Consider the following 18,537-nt stretch of genomic DNA (forward strand, 5'->3'; position numbering starts at 1 on the left):
TACAAATGGTGGAAATGTTTAAGTGATCTTATGGAACCAAAAGATTGAGGGACTTGACATGATCATTGCCATGTGATAATTATCCCTTCAGGAGTAAGTTTAGAGTTAGGGAGAATAGCTTCAAATATGGGTGACCCATTTAAGACATAAACAAGGAATTTCTTCTGAGAAATTCTTTTGAATTTACTAACCCAGAGACTGTCAATAACTATACAGGACCGAGGTAGACATTTTGCTTTTAACAGTTGGGATGGAGGATTATAATGTGAGGAACAGCCAAGTTCAGAGCAGTCATAGCAGAGGCTATATCAACAACTGTTGCTTCCATTCGTTATGTACATAGGTTTCTGGAACCAAGCAAAAAGAATCTTTCACAATAGTTGAAGAACTGAGAGACAACAGAAAATTGCTAGGAGATACCCAGCACATTAGGTAGTATCTGTGGGGAGAGAAGAGTGTAAAAGTTTCACGTCTGATTCTGAGATTAAACAATTATTTGGTCACCAACTTGCATTAGATAACTGATATTTAATAACAATTATTCAGGTATTGCAACACAGGCGGCACTGTGCATTGTAAAATAAGCCACTAGCCTATGACATAACTAACTAAAATGATGTTTCAACTTTTCTAAATATGAAGTATCAGACTAATATTTGCCTTTTTTAAAAAAAAATCACAGAATACAGAAATATTGCAATGACATCCAGTTATCAATATTCAAATTATCATTAATTTGAATTAACATACAATGTATAGTAACCACTTTCAATTATATGCCAAATCCCCATCCAGTGATCTCCTGAATGTATGTATGTACGTATGTGTTTATTTATTTAAATAAATGCAGTGTCAATAGTTTATTTTAAATTCTCTTCGAGGTTATGGCCAAAGAGACTGATTTGCTAACATATTGAGGGGCAGTCCTTCAAAATTATATTTCTATGTTTATTCTTTAGTCAAAGGATAGACCAAGGATTTTCAATGATTAAATCGACATTTTTTAATTTCAAGCTCCAATGGGGAAAAATGCAACGAAAACCATGCCATACAAGTGTAATGCCCTGGTTAGGAATCTTACTGCTAAGGTTGGAGGGGTTTACATTTAGTAGCTTCCTGTAGAGGCAGTGTGTCCTGCTAATAGTGTTTGGGTTTCAGTTAAAGAGAAGGGGCTGTAATGTTCAATTTAGGAATGCTGCTAACTATGCAGGATGGTGGAATTGGGAGAAGGTTCTAGAGAAAGCTGGGCAGAGAAAGATTTGTGATGGACATGGTGGGGTTCGTGGTCTTTTTGGCAGGAGATTGAGAGAGGAGAGATGGCTGTAGGGTTGGATCTGACTGGAAGGCATGATTACAAGGGATGATTTGTGAGTTGAAAGAGTCCAAGATGGGAAGTTCTACCGGTGATTTGTGATGAGATTTCGACGCTGTAACAGTCACACCAAGCTTTTTGAAGATATGAGCTCCGACACTTTGCACATTTAGACTGGTTTAATTGTAGTGGTCCCTTTTAATTTCCCCCCCCTTTTTCTTGTCCTCTTAATAACCCATTGACTAAGCTGAAATTAATAAATGCACTTTCTTTACAATTGTATGCTGTGTACAATCTGTTATTTCTTGCTGATGGATAAGTGTATGGACAGTATTTATACAGCATTCGTTCAAATTGGGGTTCCGTTAATTAAACCATCCCAACTTTTCTGTTTGGTGGGGCCCCAAATCATGCCGACCCTAAGCATACATTGTTGGAGTCTCATCCAAGTCCAGTGGCTGTTAGCAGAGCCAGCTAACAAGCCAAGTGAGGGGGCTTCACAAGGAAAAGTCAAGCTTATTTAACTTTATTGAATTATTTGATACAGTACCAGGAAGGTTAGACAGAGGCAATGCAGCACAGGTTATTCATACATTTTCAAAATGGCTTCATCAGATTAAAATCTTGTGATTAATTGAAAAGCAAATAAACTAAAAATGTTGGATCCGAAATAAAAACAGAAAATGTCAGAAATGCAAGCAGGCAGGAGTGCAAGAGTTAATGTTTCAGATTGATAACCTTTCTGATAACCTATTTTCAGTCTTCTCTGATTTTATTTCAGATTTCCAGCATTCAAATTTATTTGTCAAATATGCATTGAAGCACATAGTGAAATGTATAGTTTGCGTTAACAACCAGCACATTTTCTGATGCCCACAATGTTCCACAGAACACAAGGAGCAACAACAACAAACAAAGCCTCTTTACCATCACTCCCACCGAGACAGGCCTCCAACCTCAGGAGAGCCAACTTCAGGATCGTACCTGGATTCTAGGACTCGCAATGAATCCACCTGAGACTCCTCTGGGCCTTTAGCTTCAGCCTTCAACCTTCTACCTCTGAACTCACCATGTTCTGAACTTGAACCTTTGGCTTTGCCCTCCAGATTTTGCCAGGTTTGGGCTTTGGGCCTCTACTTTCAAACTTGCATGGACCTTGGCTTCTGAATTTGAATGGACCTCTGACCCCAGTGATCTGGGGTGTCACTATCCCTCACGACTCTGATTCATGCCCTGGATTCACTGCCCGTATGATCTTCCAATCGGAGACTGGTCTCTAACCTGAGGATCACTGATCACTTCAGCACCTACAACAACTTTAGGGATTGATGATATTCAACTGTGGTGTGCTTGAAAATTGACTCAAATTCTTCACTCTTGATTTTCTTCCGGTGTCAAATTTTGATTATATACCCATCCTTCACATTGTTCAGTCATACAACTAAGCATAAAACATCTTTATGAATGTTAAAGAAGCCGTTGACCAAATCTGACCAAGAACTCCTAAACAAGGATGTGGACTGTGCTAATATAGTAACAGGAAACTACAGACAGAGCCTAGAAGTAGACACAGAATACAGCAGCAACGATAACCAGGTTTCAAGAAATCCACCAATTGTGTTATAGCATGCGACCACTGTTGTAATGGAAAGTTGGATTTACTGTTTGACCCATGGGTAATCATTTTATTCTGTAATCAGTACCTAGTCTGTTATTTAAGTCTTCCTGCAGCCACCATTCTGTTATCAAAATGCTGTTTTACTGGTAATCTCATCAACTAAGAATGTAAAGACTGTATCAAATTCATGCTCACATAGATCAGTTTATCTGGTCTGTTGAGCACTTCTTTAATAAATCACCCATTACTTTGAATAATAACTCCACGTGGCCTTTCAGTTTGCTCCAACTCTAGTATTTTGCCAATTTGGCAAAAGCGAAACTTTGTTTCTCTGGTAAGTGATGTAGCACAGCATTTACCCACCACAACGTGCAGTAAAGCCCCATTTACCACTCACTGAATAGAAGGCAATCACAGTATTCCAACAGCTTGTTACCACACCCACCATCACCTTGCTGTCAAAATTGACCTCAGCATGTCCTTGATTTTATACCAATCTTGGTGTGCATCTTTTCCATTCTTGTCAAATCTGGCCAGATGCCTTTAGTTAGGTAAGAGAATAGATCATCGGAGCATTATTAAAGCATATAGTTGTGTAGAAAATGATCAACTAATCAGGGTCAGGTCTTGGGTCAAGCTTGAGGGTAGTCATATATAGGTGGGAGAGTGAGGTTTCATTATTTTATCCTAAACAAATAATCACTTAAAACACAAGAGTTTGAGATTCAAAATATCTTATTTTTTCCTAATTCTCCATAACAGAATCAGACAAGACTAGACTTGCACAGAAGCAACTTTATCTGAAGGGAAAGCAAAACAAACTAGGTAAATGTAAAGTAGATACATTGTTATCTGGTTAGCATTTCATGTATGATTTTATCTAAAGTGTAAAAGAAGCCTCTTAATTGGGCTAAAATAATTGAAGAGGGATTAAAGAGAAAATACAGGAAAAAAATATCAAGAATCAGAAATACTGATGCATTCAGCATGCATAGACTGGATTACAAATGTTATAACAACTGTGTCCAAAGATCTCTGCACATTGCTCCAGAGTAAGATTTAATTTTAAACAAAGAACTGGAGAAGTAAAAAAAAAGTTTCACACAATCTTTTGATATTCCCCAACTTCTGAAGGAGGTTAAATGTTCACATATGCTGAGTGCCTGTATTCTGAGGGGTGGGAACAATAATTCTGGTCTTCCTCTGGTAACATTTACTGAAACATTTCTCAAGAAAGGGTATAAATAGTAGTCCTTGCATGATACCTTGCTTAGATCCAAAGACCGGAGAACTGATAACAAAACAAAAAGGGGATCAAAAATTATTAGAATAGTTAAATATACTGAAATTAATCTTCCTGCAGAAGAGCAACTAGTAGACCTTAACATGACAGCTTTCACTTCAAATAGTTTCCACTTCTAGCTACATAACCCCAACAAAAACATACTAATCCAAGCTTTTCTTTATAAAATGGATTATCTCAGGATATTGACGTTCAAATATATTTCAATTCCATTCTTTCTATTACATCATGCTTAGGGTAAGAAAATACTGGGTTTCAGTTTAATAAATCTGACGAGAGTTAATTTGCATTGGGGAATACATAATGGTGTATATACAATTGAAACTCCTCTTAACCAACTACAACATTGACATGACACCTCAATACAAAGTTCTGTATCAGAATTTAAATTGGGATGAGAACATAACTGTTTTGGTTAAAAAGAAAAATGGTTAACTACTGAATATACTTACAACACAATAATAGTTCAAGATATGACCTGGTAAGTTAGCAGCAAGTTTGGTGGAACTTTTGTGAATGCTGTATAAATAGAGAAAACTTAACTTGGGGTGAAACTAAAACTCTGAGCTCTAAACAATTGAATGATCTGGAAGTACAAAGTTTTGAGAATCAAATTCAAACTAGTTCTCAATCATGAGACCTCTGAAAGGTACGAAAAATATCATTTTGCTAGAACTGCATTTGCTCTAACGTCATGACTCCCTCTTGCTCTTCCTCCATATTCAATTGTCCCTCAATTTGTTGTACCATTTTTCTTCTACCATTTTTACCTCATCGACATTCCATGATTTAAAAGACCCAAAAACTTCCTTGTGTAAACCTCTAGATTAATTCACACAAGTTGATGACTTCCATCACCGGAGCAATGAACAGGAACAGTTAGCATACTATGTTTAAAGGACCGAATGTGAAGATATAGACTGGTACTTTGGTGCTACAAGTGTTGTAATGTTGAGATGCCAGTTTTCAGACTTTATCGCTCTTGAGTAGATGAGGCAGACCAATGACATTACAGAACAGCAGAAATCTGTACAGATACAAAGTTAAAATCCAACCTTAACCTGACCTGGCCACAGCTTGAGTGAGCTTGTCTCAACAGCACACACACTGCACTGCAGATTCTAGTCAACCTGGAGTCCTTTGCATAAAAAAGCAGGAAAGAAAGACAGATCATCATGATCCAAAAATTAGCAGAATGCACAATGAGTTGGGTTTACCGTGAATGGAAAGCCCCATTCCCCATTAGCAAGAACTCGAAAGTAGGGTTCTACTGTATTTATTACTCAAACCATATTACATTGCAACGTTTTTTTACTGCTTATTATGGGAGGTTGATGGGCTAGTGTTGGTTGCCATGTTTCTGTATTGCAAATGCCTGCACATGGAAACTGCTTCATTGGCTTCACTTTGAGACTGTCGAGAAAAGCACTGTTACAAGGTTCAAATTCATCAATACAGAAACACCGATCGTTTCTCCAGCAGATTTTTTCCAACTCAAACATTTCCACAATTTCCTGCCTTTAAAAAAAACTTAATGTTTCCAGTTCCTGTAATGGATGGATTTGATTGGAACATCTCCATCAGGTGTGTATCATCAATTTTTAAAACAACACAATTTCTGTCAGTAACAAACCAATTATGGAGAAACTATAGATCAATTATACTACGTATTACTTTCCCTTCCTTCTACCAGTTATCAATGAAGCAAAACACATCAAACTCACTGCAAATATGCAACATTAAATTGGCAGAGCCAACATATAGATAAGTGACAATTTAGAATATCCTTCCCACTAGAAATGTTGCTCGCACTATTTTCGATTCTTAGAATAAGTCAGTACTTCGGGAAAATGGCTGCTAAAGATTGCAGAATGGGATCAAAAGTTACAAAAGGCATGAAGGGCCATAACTTACAACATTTCTGTTTTTGTTTCAAACTGGGCTTGATTTGCTTATCGCCATGTTAAACATTTTCCAAATGTTTTGAACCATTTCCAAAACGTGCCGCTAGGTTGAAGGGAAGGTTCCACCATTGTGAAATTCTATTTTGCAGCCGTCTTCCATAGTCCCGGTCCAAGCTGCAAGTGCGATCAGTTTACTAAGGGCAAGGCAGCAAAGCAACGTTTTTGCAATGCAAAACAGATACGTTCCATAAATACCACAGCCCAAGTTCTTGTTTTAAAGCAGCAGCGCGACATTAACAGATCTGATTTTTAGCGAATTCCATCAATATCAAATCCCTGTTAGAAATTAATGGAACGAAATATTTATGAAATTTAAGAAACGTGAAAGCAGATTTAAAAAGAGGCTCCGATTATAAATTGGATCAGTTACATTCTTTATGAGTGATAATTCAAAACATATTTATTCGGACCGAAACATCGTCACTACCTCCTCCCATAGATGCTGTCTGGTCTGCTGAGTTCTACCAGCATTTTGTGTTTTTTAAAGTTGCAATATTCAGTCACCGGCTCACAAAATTTGCATAACTATACACAGGGGGAAAAATCCCGGTAGTCCCAGTGGCCCGAACAACGTTGCGTACATAACTATAGGCCTAACTAGCAGCTTTACACCCCAGCAGACAGGCACAATCCGGGTTAAATATTTCCTCATTGCCTACCTTTTTCAGTCACTGCATGTATACAACCACTGACCCAGCAATGATCACGGTATTTTATGTACGGCAGAGCATACGGAGTTCGCATCTCACCCGGTCAACCTCTCACCTGCACTGGTCAAATTTAGCGTACTTCCACCACTCCTGGGGGTTGCTTTGGTATGATTGTAACAAAGCTTGCACCTCGTCCACATCGACCTTGTCATCAGAAAAAATGCGGTGCAAATCCTGAATTATATCTGATAGGCTCTGAGGTTTCTGCATTTCTGTCCGCTCCATAATCAGTTCTCCCTACCACAGCACAACACTAAGCAACACCTTCACAGAACCAACTAGCAAGTGGCTAACGCCAGCTATTTATAGACTCGATTAAAGCGCCGGGGGAAGATCCAACTGTCACTCAGGGAGGAATTTCAATCACGTTCCCGGAACACTGTGTTTTTCAGCTTTTCAGCCCAACGTATGGAAATAATGCAGACCGATACATAATAAATATGCGTGCTGTTTATACAAAGAACGGTTATCTTACTTAGCTAAGTTAATCGTTAAAGTGAGCATAATTGTTCCCTTTAGTTTGCGATGAAAGATTTTACCGTGTTCCAGATGTAATAAGATATTTCAGGAATTTGTTACAGGGGAGATAAGGTTTTTTTTGTGGAATGCTGTTGTGACTACTGGGTCGTATTTCTAATCCTTCCGAGCAACTCTACATTCTGCATTCCACTGCAATGCTTGCGGTGAAAGCACTCCGAATATGTGACAAAAATATGCAATGTTATTTCAACGAGCATTTTGGAAACTGAGTCAAGTACAGAAAATTCTGGAAACACTTAGCAGGTCAGGCAGCATCTGTGGAAAGAGAGCTAACGTGAGCTGCTTCTCATTTTAGCATTTTTTGGTTTTGTTTCAGCTTTCCAGCTGTAGTTGATATTTGTCTACGCCATACTTTTTTAAATGATAGGGTCAGGATAATCCTAGATACTGGAGCATGTTCTGCCCAATTTTATGTGCAAATCTGGATGAAAGAAGCTTTACCCAAGGCTTTTTTTTTAAACACAATATACTTTATTCAAAAATAAAATTATACACAATAACCATTCAATGACTTTCAATTCTTTACAGTTGTTACCATTACTGTTTTAATGTTTTCAAAATTCAAAGTTTTTGCCATCCATGTGGCATACTGTTCTTTAATATTTACATTCGGGGGTATACCCCCAACCCCTCTACCCCTCAACTCCTGCAGGAGAAGAACCCTAGATTGGGGTCCTTCCCCACCGGGCCTTTGCGGTGGCTGCACCGAGTTTGAGTGCGTCCCTCAGCATGTACTCCTGCAGCCGAGAATGTGCCAGTTGGCAGCATTCCCCCACGGACATCTCCGTGTGCTGGTAGACCATCAAGTTTCAGGCCGACCAAAGTGCGTCTTTGACCGAGTTGATGATCTGCCAGCAGCTCCGGATGTTGGTCTCAGTGTGCCCGCAGATCCGAGAGTCCTCTGTCACGCAGCTGCTGGGGATGAACCTCGACACTGCCCCTTCCATCCTCCTCCACACCTTCTCCGCGAACCCACAGTGTGCAAAGAGGTGGGTCACTGACTCCTCCTCTCTGCAGTCCTCCCATGGGTAGAGGGGTGTGGAGACAACGCTCCGGGCGTACAGGAGGGATCGGACTGGGAGGGCCCCTCTCACCGCCAGCCAGGCGAGGTCTTGGTGCCTGTTGGTGAGGTCTGGCAATGAGGCATTTTGCCAGATGAACTGGACGGTCTGCTCAGGGAACCACCCCACTGTGTCCATCTCGTCCTTCTCCTGCAGTGCCTGCAGGACCTTACGTGCTGACCACTGCCTGATGGCCCTGTGGTCAAAGGCGTTGACCTGAAAGAACTTCTCTACGAAGAACAGGTATGGCGGTAACGACCAGCTGACAGGGGTGTTGTGTGGGAAAGGGGCCAGACCCATCCTACGTAGCCAGGGCGACAGGTAGGACTTGGGCACATAGTGGTACTTGGTGCCCACGTACCTGGGATCCACACACAACCTGATGCAGCCACGTACAAAGCTGTCCATCAGGGTGAGGGTGACTTTGGGGACGTTTTTGCCCCCGTTGTCCAGGGACTTGTGCATGGTGGTCTGTCTGACCCGCTCCATCTTGGATCCCCAGACGAATCTGAAGACGGCATGGGTGATTTCCGAGCTGAAGGAGCGGGGGACTGGCCACACCTGCGCCAAGTACAGCAGCCCTGAGAGCCCCTCACACCTGATGACCAGGTTCTTGCCCGCTATCGATAGGGAATGTCCTTCCCACAGCCCCAGTTTCTGTTTGACCTTGGCAGTCCGCTCCAGCCAGTTCTTGTTGCGCGCCTCGGCCCCTCTGAACCAGATCCCCAACGCCTGCTCGAACTGTTTGCAGATGCTGATCAGCCTGCGAACAGACCTCGGATCAGAGCAGAAGACGGTGACGTCGTCCATGTACAGGGAGGTTTTGACTTGGGTCCCTCCACTGCCTGGCAGAGTCACCCCTCTTATGCCCTCATCCCTCCTGATGGCTTCGGTAAATGGTTCTATGAAGCACACAAACAAGACAGAGGAGAGAGGGCAGCCCTGCCTGACTCCAGACCTGATGAGGAAGCTGCCTGTTTCCCACCTGTTGACCTGGATTGCGCTACAGATGTCCGTGTAGAGCAGTTTAATCCAATTCCAGATTCCTTCCCCAAATCCCATTTTGGAGAGCACATCCGCCATGTACGTGTGCGATAACCTGTCGAAGGCTTTCTCCTGGTCCAAGCTGACCAGGCAGACGTCCACCCCCTGTCCTGCACATAGGCGATGGTGTCCCTCAGTAGTGCGAGACTATCTGAGATCTTCCTGCCCGGTACAGCACAGGTTTGGTCCGGATGGATCACCTGTTCCAGTGCAGACTTGACCCTGTTGGCAATAGCCTTACCCAAGGCTTGGCACAGAAGTGATCATGCCTTTTGAAAATTCTTCCCATTAGAAATGGGCCAGTGCACATTAGGACTGCTGATGTTTTCCTGCATAAATGACTTGTGATGGTTTCATCAAATACACAGCGTTAATCTCTATCAACGCACTGAAATTGTAGAAATAACAGAATATATAGCATTTTATAGGTACCATAAAAAGAACAAACATCAAGGTAACTTGGGGATGTAAATTAAAGAACACTGACAATGCATGTTTTGTCTTTATGGCCTGCCTAGTATTCCAATGCCCCCCAAATGTTGCATACTGCATCATTGCTGGGTCTCACTATGGCACTGCCTGCACACAATATGATCTGATGTGAAATAATGGTAAGTGAAACCTGGGTCTTAAATTTAGGCAAAGGCAATTATGAAGGTACAATGTGTGACTTGGCTTTATTGGGGCATATCATTAAAATCCAGATGTTGTTCCTTTATTCAAAAAAGGGACAGCCCAGGAAATTATAGACCAATGAGTCTTACCTCAGTGGTTGGTAAGTTGATGGAGAAGATCTTGAGAGGCAGGAATTATGAACATTTGGAGAGGTATGATATGATTAGGAATAGTCAGCATGGCTTTGTCAAGGGCAGGTTGTGCCTTACGAACCTGATTGAATTTTTTGAGGATGTGACAAAACACATTGATGAAGGAAGAGCAGTAGATGTGGTGTATATGGATTTCAGCAAGGCATTTGATAAGGCACCCCATGCAAGGCTCATTGTGAAAGTAAGGAGGAATGGGATCCAATGGGACATTGCTTTGTGGATCCAGTACTGACTTGCCCACAGAAGGCAAAGAGTAGTTGTAGATGGGCCATATTCTGCATGGAGGTCAGTCACCAGTGGGGTGCCTCAGGTATTTGTTCTGGGACTCTTCATGATTTTTATAAATGACCTGGAAGAGGAAGTGGAGGGATGGGTTAGTAAGTTTGCTGATGACACAAAGGTTAGAGGTGTTGTGGATCGTGTGGAGGGCTGTCAGAGGTTACAGTGGTACACTGAGAGGATGCAAATCTGGCCTGAGAAGTGGTAGATGGAGTTCAACCCAGATAAGTGTGAAGTAGTTCATTTTGGTAGGTCAAATATGATGGTAGAATACAGTATAGTATTAATGGTAAGACTCTTGGCAGTGTGGAGGATCAGAGGGATCTTGGGGTTTGAGTCCATAGGGCACTCAAAGCAGCTGTGCAGGTTGACTCGGTGGTTAAGAAGGTGTACGGTGTATTGGTCTTCATCAACTGTGGAATTGAATTTAGGAGCCGAGAGGTAATGTTGCAGCTATATAGGATCCTGGTCCGACCCCACTTGGAGTACTGTGCTCAGTTCTGGTCACCTCACTACAGGAAGGATGTGCAAGCCACAGAAAGGGTGCAGAGGAGATTTACAAGGATGATGCTTGGACTGGGGAGCATGCCTTATGAGAATAGGTTGAGTGGACTCGGCCTTTTCTCCTTGGAGCGATGGAGGATGAGAGGTGACTTGATGGAGGTGTAAAAGATGATGAGAGGCATTGATCGTGTGGATAGTCAGAGGCTTTTTCCCAGGGCTGAAATGGTTTCCAGAAGGGGACACAAGTTTAAGGTGCTGGGGAGTAGGTACAGAGGAGACATCAGGGATAAGTTTTTTATTTAGAGAGTGGTGAGTGCATGGAATGGGCTGCTGGCAACAGTGGTGGAGGCGGGTTGAATAGGGTCTTTTAAAAGACTTTTGGATAGGTACCTGGAGCTTAGAAAAATAGAGGGCTATAGGTAAGCCTGGTAATTTCTAAGGTAGGGACATGTTCGGCACAACTTTGTGGGCTGAAGGGCCTGTATTGTGTTGTGGGCTTTCTATGTTTCTATTAAAAAGAATGATATAGAATACCTAATGGCTGAAACTTAAGGGATCAATGAGGGAAAGACAATAGTTACTTGAAGCAAAAGTACAAAAGGAAATTAAATCAATCAGTACTATGAAAAGTTAAGGACAGTGGTCATAAAAAGTTGCCAGATAAAGCAGTGAACCTGAGGGTTGGGAATTATTTGGAATTCTGCAAAAATAGATCAAAAGATTGATAAAAAATATCATGCAAGAACAAGCCTACAAGGGACGTAACAACAGACAGCAAAATTTCTGCAAGTAAATTAAATGATATAGGTTAGTGAAGACAAATGTAAATCTGACAATGGGAAAACTTCAGGTTTAGTTATTCTAAACAAATACTTTTATTTATCGTTATAGAAGAGGGCACAAACAGTTTGCTCATCAATGCTTCTTAACAAGAATGAAAGGAATTAAAGGTATTTACTGGTGAGGAAAAGAATTTTGAATCAATTCATTGAACTGAAATCTGATAAATCCTTAGGGCCCCTTAATATGCACCCCTGAATACTAAGTGAGGAAGCCATGGAAACTGTGGGTGCATTACTTATAATCTTCCAAAATTCTATAAACAATAGTACAGTTCCTGCATACAGGACTGTAAATGTAATCCTACTATTTAAGTTTGAAGTTCAAAGTATATTTATTATCAAAGTATGTATACATTATAGATCCTTGAGATTGGTCTCCTTACAGGCAGCCACAAAACAAAAAAACCCATAAAAATAATGTCAATTACACAATGTGCAGAGAAAGAAAAAACAAATCATGCAAACATAAAAGTAAGCAAATAGCATTCAGATCAACAGTGAGTCCATAGTCATGAAACCTGGAGCAGACTATAGTTGCAGCCTCAGTCCAGTGCAGAGTCAAGTAAACACTGCAGTTCAGTGAGCGGAACTGGCCCAACCCTCGTCCCTGGTCCCGACACGCTGCCTTTTCAATCCATTTGGTCGGTATTTAAATTATCCAAACATCGGGTCGTGCCTCATACTAGTTTTGTCGCATCAATATGCTCTGGGCCTGGATCCCACTGTCACATTTTGGCCTGTACCCAACCCTTCCAAATCAGCCTGGCACTTAGATTGATCTAAGTTTGCTCTCGGTTTAGGTGGACAGGCTTCAGATCTGCCTCTTCATTGTTCTGTTTGCCCTGACTTTGCCTCGAATATGCCTCAACCTCACCTCAACTTTCCCTTGCACCAGCACGCTTCGACCCTCAACTCATCCGCACATTCGCTCACCTCTCCATTGTTTGCAGTGATTGTTTACGATAAAATTTACATGTAAAAGTGTTATTAATAAAGTGTTATGAACCTCGTAACTGAGTCACTTACCAGCAAAGACAGAGAGGTCCATTGAAGTCTGATGGTGCTATTTTAACAGTATTTATTGATAAAAATACACAAAATAATATCAATGCAAACATACAGATAATATACGTCGTCAATACTAAATCTAAATGCGTGGGTATAATAATAATCAATAAGAAATAGCTCTATCGTTGTCTAGGGGATAATGTATTGTCCGATGGAAATATAAAAGTCACTGCTAGTTCGTTCAAGCTGCAGCGTTTTGGTTTGAGAGAAAGACGGGTTAAACTTGCCCAGTCCTTTTATGATGTCAATCCTTCAAGAGTCGTTGGGAGTTGGTTTCCTCGTTGTTAGCTAAAAGCCGTTTTTCCGTGGTAAAGGGCACCGGTTCCCGGGCAAATGGAACCGAACGCACGTGGCCTCCCCCACCGGCTTCTGCTATTACGGGATCGCTAGCATTTCTTCTGGTGAGTCTGAGGGGCTGTTCCCACAGACCCTCTTTTATCCTGACACAGGGTCTCAGATGTCAATCAGGTTGGGGGTGATGCAATCCCTCCCTCAACCAGCCCACTTTGCCTGAGGGCTTCCACGTAGCACAGTATTGTAATACACAAGTCTGTCTCCAAGAGACAATGGCCGTTTCCCGTAGCTTTATATCGCCGGGGGGGGGGGGGGGGGGTCAAGACATTCCGCAAGTCTCTCTCTCATTTCCTGGGTCTCCTGACCCAAATCAATAGCAATCCTGCGATTCTCACAAAGGAGGGGGCTACTCCGCACCCTTCTGCCCCTCAGAGCTGTGGTACATTCATAACACCCCCTTTCTTCAAAGCATTTTCACCAGCGGTGAAAACAAGGTAGTACAGAGTCTTACAGGATTTTAGAATCTAACACAATACAAAAGCTCTTTCTTTTCACTACAGAGTAATACAGCTATACATTCAATTCAGCATCTAAACAGTTAACGATTACAGTGTCACTTCCTTTAATATCTTAACATCTTGTACCTTACTAAAGTCTTGTAGCATCAGACTTCAATTTAATAACCACCTATTTTAATTTCTTTCCTTCAGCAAACAAAAACTAAGGAGTTGTGATCTTAGCCTACGTGTATACTACAAAAGTTTATGAAAATACTAATCTTTCTGTTGCTTTCAAACTTAACAGGCAGGCTTCCATGGGGTTGTCTTTATTATTCACATGCTTTGTCAAAATCCTGTAAAACCGGCTTTTGCTGTTTAAAAATGGCGTCCCCATTAAACCTCGCCTCTTTTCCGGTTAATCCCCACGTGGGGAGCTTGGGTACTCTGGTGAAATAGGCTTTTGCCCGCTTCTTTCATAGGAGTTATTTTATCAGCACCGTGTCCCAAACTTAGACCATCTTCTGAATTTCCACCCAATTCTTTAATTTTACACAATTTTACACAGCCCTCTCTTCAGGACCCTTCAGGCTATTAGTTTTCCGTTCGAACTCTTTGTTCAAGCAGCATTTCAAATTCTGCCTTTTCACACCACACTCTGGAATAACAATAGCACGGTGGGCCCCGTCATCTTCCAACTCAATCAGTAAGCGATCCGCAGGCTTTAAATTTTCTTCATTCGATTTGGGAACTACATATTTCCCGTTTCCTTCAATAATAATATTCATCTCCCCACTTTTGATTTCCGCGTTAACTTTTAACACACCATCGAGCACAAACACCTGGGAACTCTCACTTCCCACTATTACCAAGGTTAACCCTTTCTTCGCTGAACCAAATCTATCTGACCCACAAGGACGGCCTTCCTTTTCAACTGAATCAAATACCTCAGACTTTTTCTGAGCTCCATTACTAGGTTCAGTACCACGTGCATCCACATCTTGGACACACTCAAACGGGACATTTGCCTCTTTCAGGCTTTCAATACCCGTACCCGGTCCAAATTCTATATTTCCCCGATTCTCCCAGCTACTCTCTGGGCAACTCCCTTCCGGAGTATACTCAACCCCGCAGGCTGAAACAACCTCATCTGCCAACCCAGCAGACTTCTTCAAGGTAAGGGCACCCTTTTCATCTAGGACTGCCCTCATTTCATTATCGGGAACACCTTTAGAATTTTCAACTTCTTCAAACAGTTCTGCCAAACCAGACAGATCATCCATGTCTAACCCTGGACCTTTTAACAGCTCTCTCTGTTTCTCATCTTTATCTTCTGCCTCTAGAACTTTTCTCCTCGCTAAGGGCAGGTCTACCTCCTCTCCCTTACCCTCTTTCACTTTACTACTCTTCGTTTTACCACCCTCTAAACCCTCGTGGTACAGGGTCGGTAAAAACGTCTCGGCCAAATTGAAACTGGCCGGATTTAAACTGCTCCCTTTCTCAGCTGTCTTTCTCGACATGTTGCGAGTGACCGCGCATGCAGGATAGATCTTGGAATCTAGGGGCGGGGCCGCAATGCTCACTGGCCGGGTTGACAGCGTCATGGCTGACCAAACCTTCCCACCGGCTAAATCGTTACCAAGAAGGACGTCTGCATCAGTTCTCGGGGATTCTGATCGCACCCCTATTTCAACTGGTCCAGAGACTAGCTCACAATTCATAATGACCCTATGTAAGGGCACCATTTGCTTATTCCTTTCATAGCTACCATTCCCATCTTGCGACCAAAATCTAGTACCTTACTGCTGATCAACGACAGCTCAGCCCCCGTGTCTCTCCAGATCCGTACTGGAACTGGTGTGTCTCCCTCCCTCACAGACACGGTTCCGTTTGACAGACAAGTCTCAGACCCTTCTCATACTCTGTCTACCCGGGGCTCTCTTGTCGATTTACTGATTACCACAGCACATCCGATAGGGACGGCTGCTTTTCTTTTTCCTGTCTCTTTCCTCAGAGCAAAGCACCTAGATGCAATATGCCCCCCCTTTCCACAATTAAAACAGGACAAGCCCGGAAATCTCTGGCCGTCTGGCCTTTCCCCCTCAACCTTACCACTAGCTCCCGGCGGGACCTCTGCCTCAGCCGGTGGCCTTTCTCTATCGTTCCCACGGTCTCTCTGGGAACTTTTGTTCAAGGAAAACTTTGTCTTGTGGGTTAGGGCATATTCATCTGCGAACCTAGCAAATTCTGAGATGGACTTATTCGGCTTCTCATTCAAATATATCCGGATATCATCCGAAACACAACCTTTAAATTCCTCATTCAGAATTAACTCCCTGAGACGCCAATAATCCTCCTCCACTATCTCTGCTGTGCACCAACAGTCCAAGAGCACACCCTTCTCATGGGCAAACTCGGTATACGTCTGATTCCACCCTTTCTTTAAAGTTCTGAACTTTTGTCTATACGCTTCAGGTACTAGCTCATAACTCCGGAGAACAGCTGCCTTTACTTTGTCATAACTCTCCTCCTCTTCCTCCTCCATGGCCAACACCGTATATGCCCGCTGTGCCTTCCCTTTTAACACACTTTATAACAACGCCACCCACTGATCTCTGGGCCACTTCTGATTCACTGCCACCTTTTCAAAAAGCAAGAAATAACTATCAACATCCGTCTCCTCGAACGGAGGTACTAACCTCAACTCTCGATTAACATTAAACCACTCCTCTCGGTCTGACCCTTCATCTCTTCGCCCTTGCCTTAACTTCTCCATCTCCAAGTCATGTCTCTTTTGTTTCTCTGCCTCCCCATACTCTCTCTCTTTCTCGGCTCTCTCTTTCTCTTTCTCAGCTGCTTCCAGCTGTTTTAACTAAATTTCATGCTCTCTTTGTTTCTCAGCTCTTTCCTGCCCCCGTTTCACCTCTCCTTTAGCTGGAGCGCATGCTCCCTTTCTTTCTCCCTCTCAGCTCTTTCCTGCTGCTTTACCTTAATTGCATGTTCCAACCTTAATTTCTCCAACTCTAACTGAGCCATCCCACCAGCTGGTACCTTTTCAGGGATATTTCCCAGCACCTCAGCGGCAAACACATTCTTCCCAATATAATACTGAGTTATTGCCCTTCGCATCTCCCACTTTTTCATTGACAACCTTACCTCTGCGAGGTTTAACCCCTTCACCAAATTTATCAAGTCTGATTTGGTGGCCGCCTCTAGCACCTCCAGAGTCGGGTTTTCTATAAATTCACCCACGTCCATCTTTGCTGGTTTCCCATCTGGCTACCTGCGTACCAGATCCAAGTTTGGACTTACAAGCCTGATTCACTGGCCCTCCAATTTGGTATCAAATCCTGAGACGAGAATCCCAAGTTGCTACGAACCCCGTAACTGGGTCACTTACCAGCAAAGATAGAGAGGTCCATTGAAATCTGATGGTACTATTTTAACAGTATTTATTGATAAACATACACAAAATAATATCAATGCAAACATACAGATAATATACGTCGTCAATACTAAATCTAAACGCGCGGGTATAATAATAATCAATAAGAAATAGCTCTATCGTTGTCTAGGGGATAATGTATTGTCCGATGGAAATATAAAAGTCGCTGTTAGTTCGTTCAAGCTGCAGCATTTTGGTTTGCGAGAAAGACGGGTTTAAAACTTGCCCAGTCCTTTTATGATGTCAATCCTTTGAGAGTCGTTGGGAGTTGGTTTCCTCGTTGTTAGCTAAAAGCCAATTTTCCATGGTAAAGGGCACCGGTTCCAGGGCAAATGGAACCGAACGCACGTGGCCTCCCCCACCGGCTTCCGCTGTTACAGGATCGCTAGCATTTCTTCTGGTGCGTCTGAGGGGCTGTTCCCACAGACCCTCTTTTATCCTGACTCACAGGGTCTCAGATGTCAATCAGGTTGGGGGCGATGCAATCCCTCCCTCAACCAGCCCACTTTGCCTGAGGGCTTCCACGTAGCACAGTATTGTAATACACAAGTCCGTCCCCAAGAGACAATGGCCGTTTCCCGTAGCTTTATATTGCCGGGGGGCTCAAGACATTCTGCATGTCTCTCTCTCTCATTTCCTGGGTCTCATAACCCAAATCAATAGTGATACTGCGATTCTCACAAAGGAGGGGGGCTACCCCGCAGCCTTCGGCCCCTCAGAGCTGTGGTACATTCATAACAAAAGTATTTAGTTGTGTTCTTTGTTTTGTTTGCCACCAGTAAGTAGTTGCTGGGCTTCACCAGCGCCAGGCTTAAACCAGAAGGAGAGATGGAGAAAACATGAAAATATAAACCGGTTAGCCTGACCTCCATAGCAAGGAGAATGCCAGAATCTATAGTAAGCAAGATGATAATAAGATCTTTAGAAAATATCAATGGAATCAAATGTAGTTAATATGAAATTATGAAAGAGAAATTATGACTGACAAAATTGTTGGAGTTTTTAAAGAGGATATAACAGATTTTTCTTAATGGGGGAGAATACATGGATGTAATGTGTTTGGATATTCAGAAGACTTTTAGTAAAGTCCCACATAAGACATTAATATGCTGAATTCAAACACATGGGATTGGGGTAATATATTAACATATGGAATATAAACAAATAATGCTGAAAATCCTCAGCCTGTTAGACAGCAAGAACAGAAAGAGAACTAAAATATCAGATTT

At 42.4% G+C, this 18,537-nt stretch overlaps 1 protein-coding gene across 4 annotated transcripts in view; it reads right to left on the reverse strand.

Annotated features, from left to right (window-relative positions):
- The window catches only part of cdo1 (cysteine dioxygenase, type I), a 71,595-nt gene that overhangs the window by 10,666 nt on the left and 42,392 nt on the right, over positions 1–18,537 (reverse strand). Inside the window, exon 1 of one of the 4 annotated variants that reach the window (XM_059969597.1) lies at positions 6,963–7,196. The exons of 1 other annotated variant lie outside the window; for it this stretch is intronic. In XM_059969597.1, the coding sequence (XP_059825580.1) occupies positions 6,963–7,132 (170 nt within the window). In that variant the 5' untranslated portion in view covers positions 7,133–7,196. Of the gene's footprint in view, positions 1–6,147; positions 6,308–6,856; positions 6,929–6,962; positions 7,197–18,537 lie in introns of those variants that run through there. 2 more of the 4 variants (XM_059969600.1, XM_059969599.1) reach the window with 2 other exon arrangements.

The sequence above is a fragment of the Hypanus sabinus genome, chromosome 5 (assembly GCF_030144855.1).
Source record: "Hypanus sabinus isolate sHypSab1 chromosome 5, sHypSab1.hap1, whole genome shotgun sequence".
Lineage (NCBI taxonomy): Eukaryota > Metazoa > Chordata > Chondrichthyes > Myliobatiformes > Dasyatidae > Hypanus > Hypanus sabinus.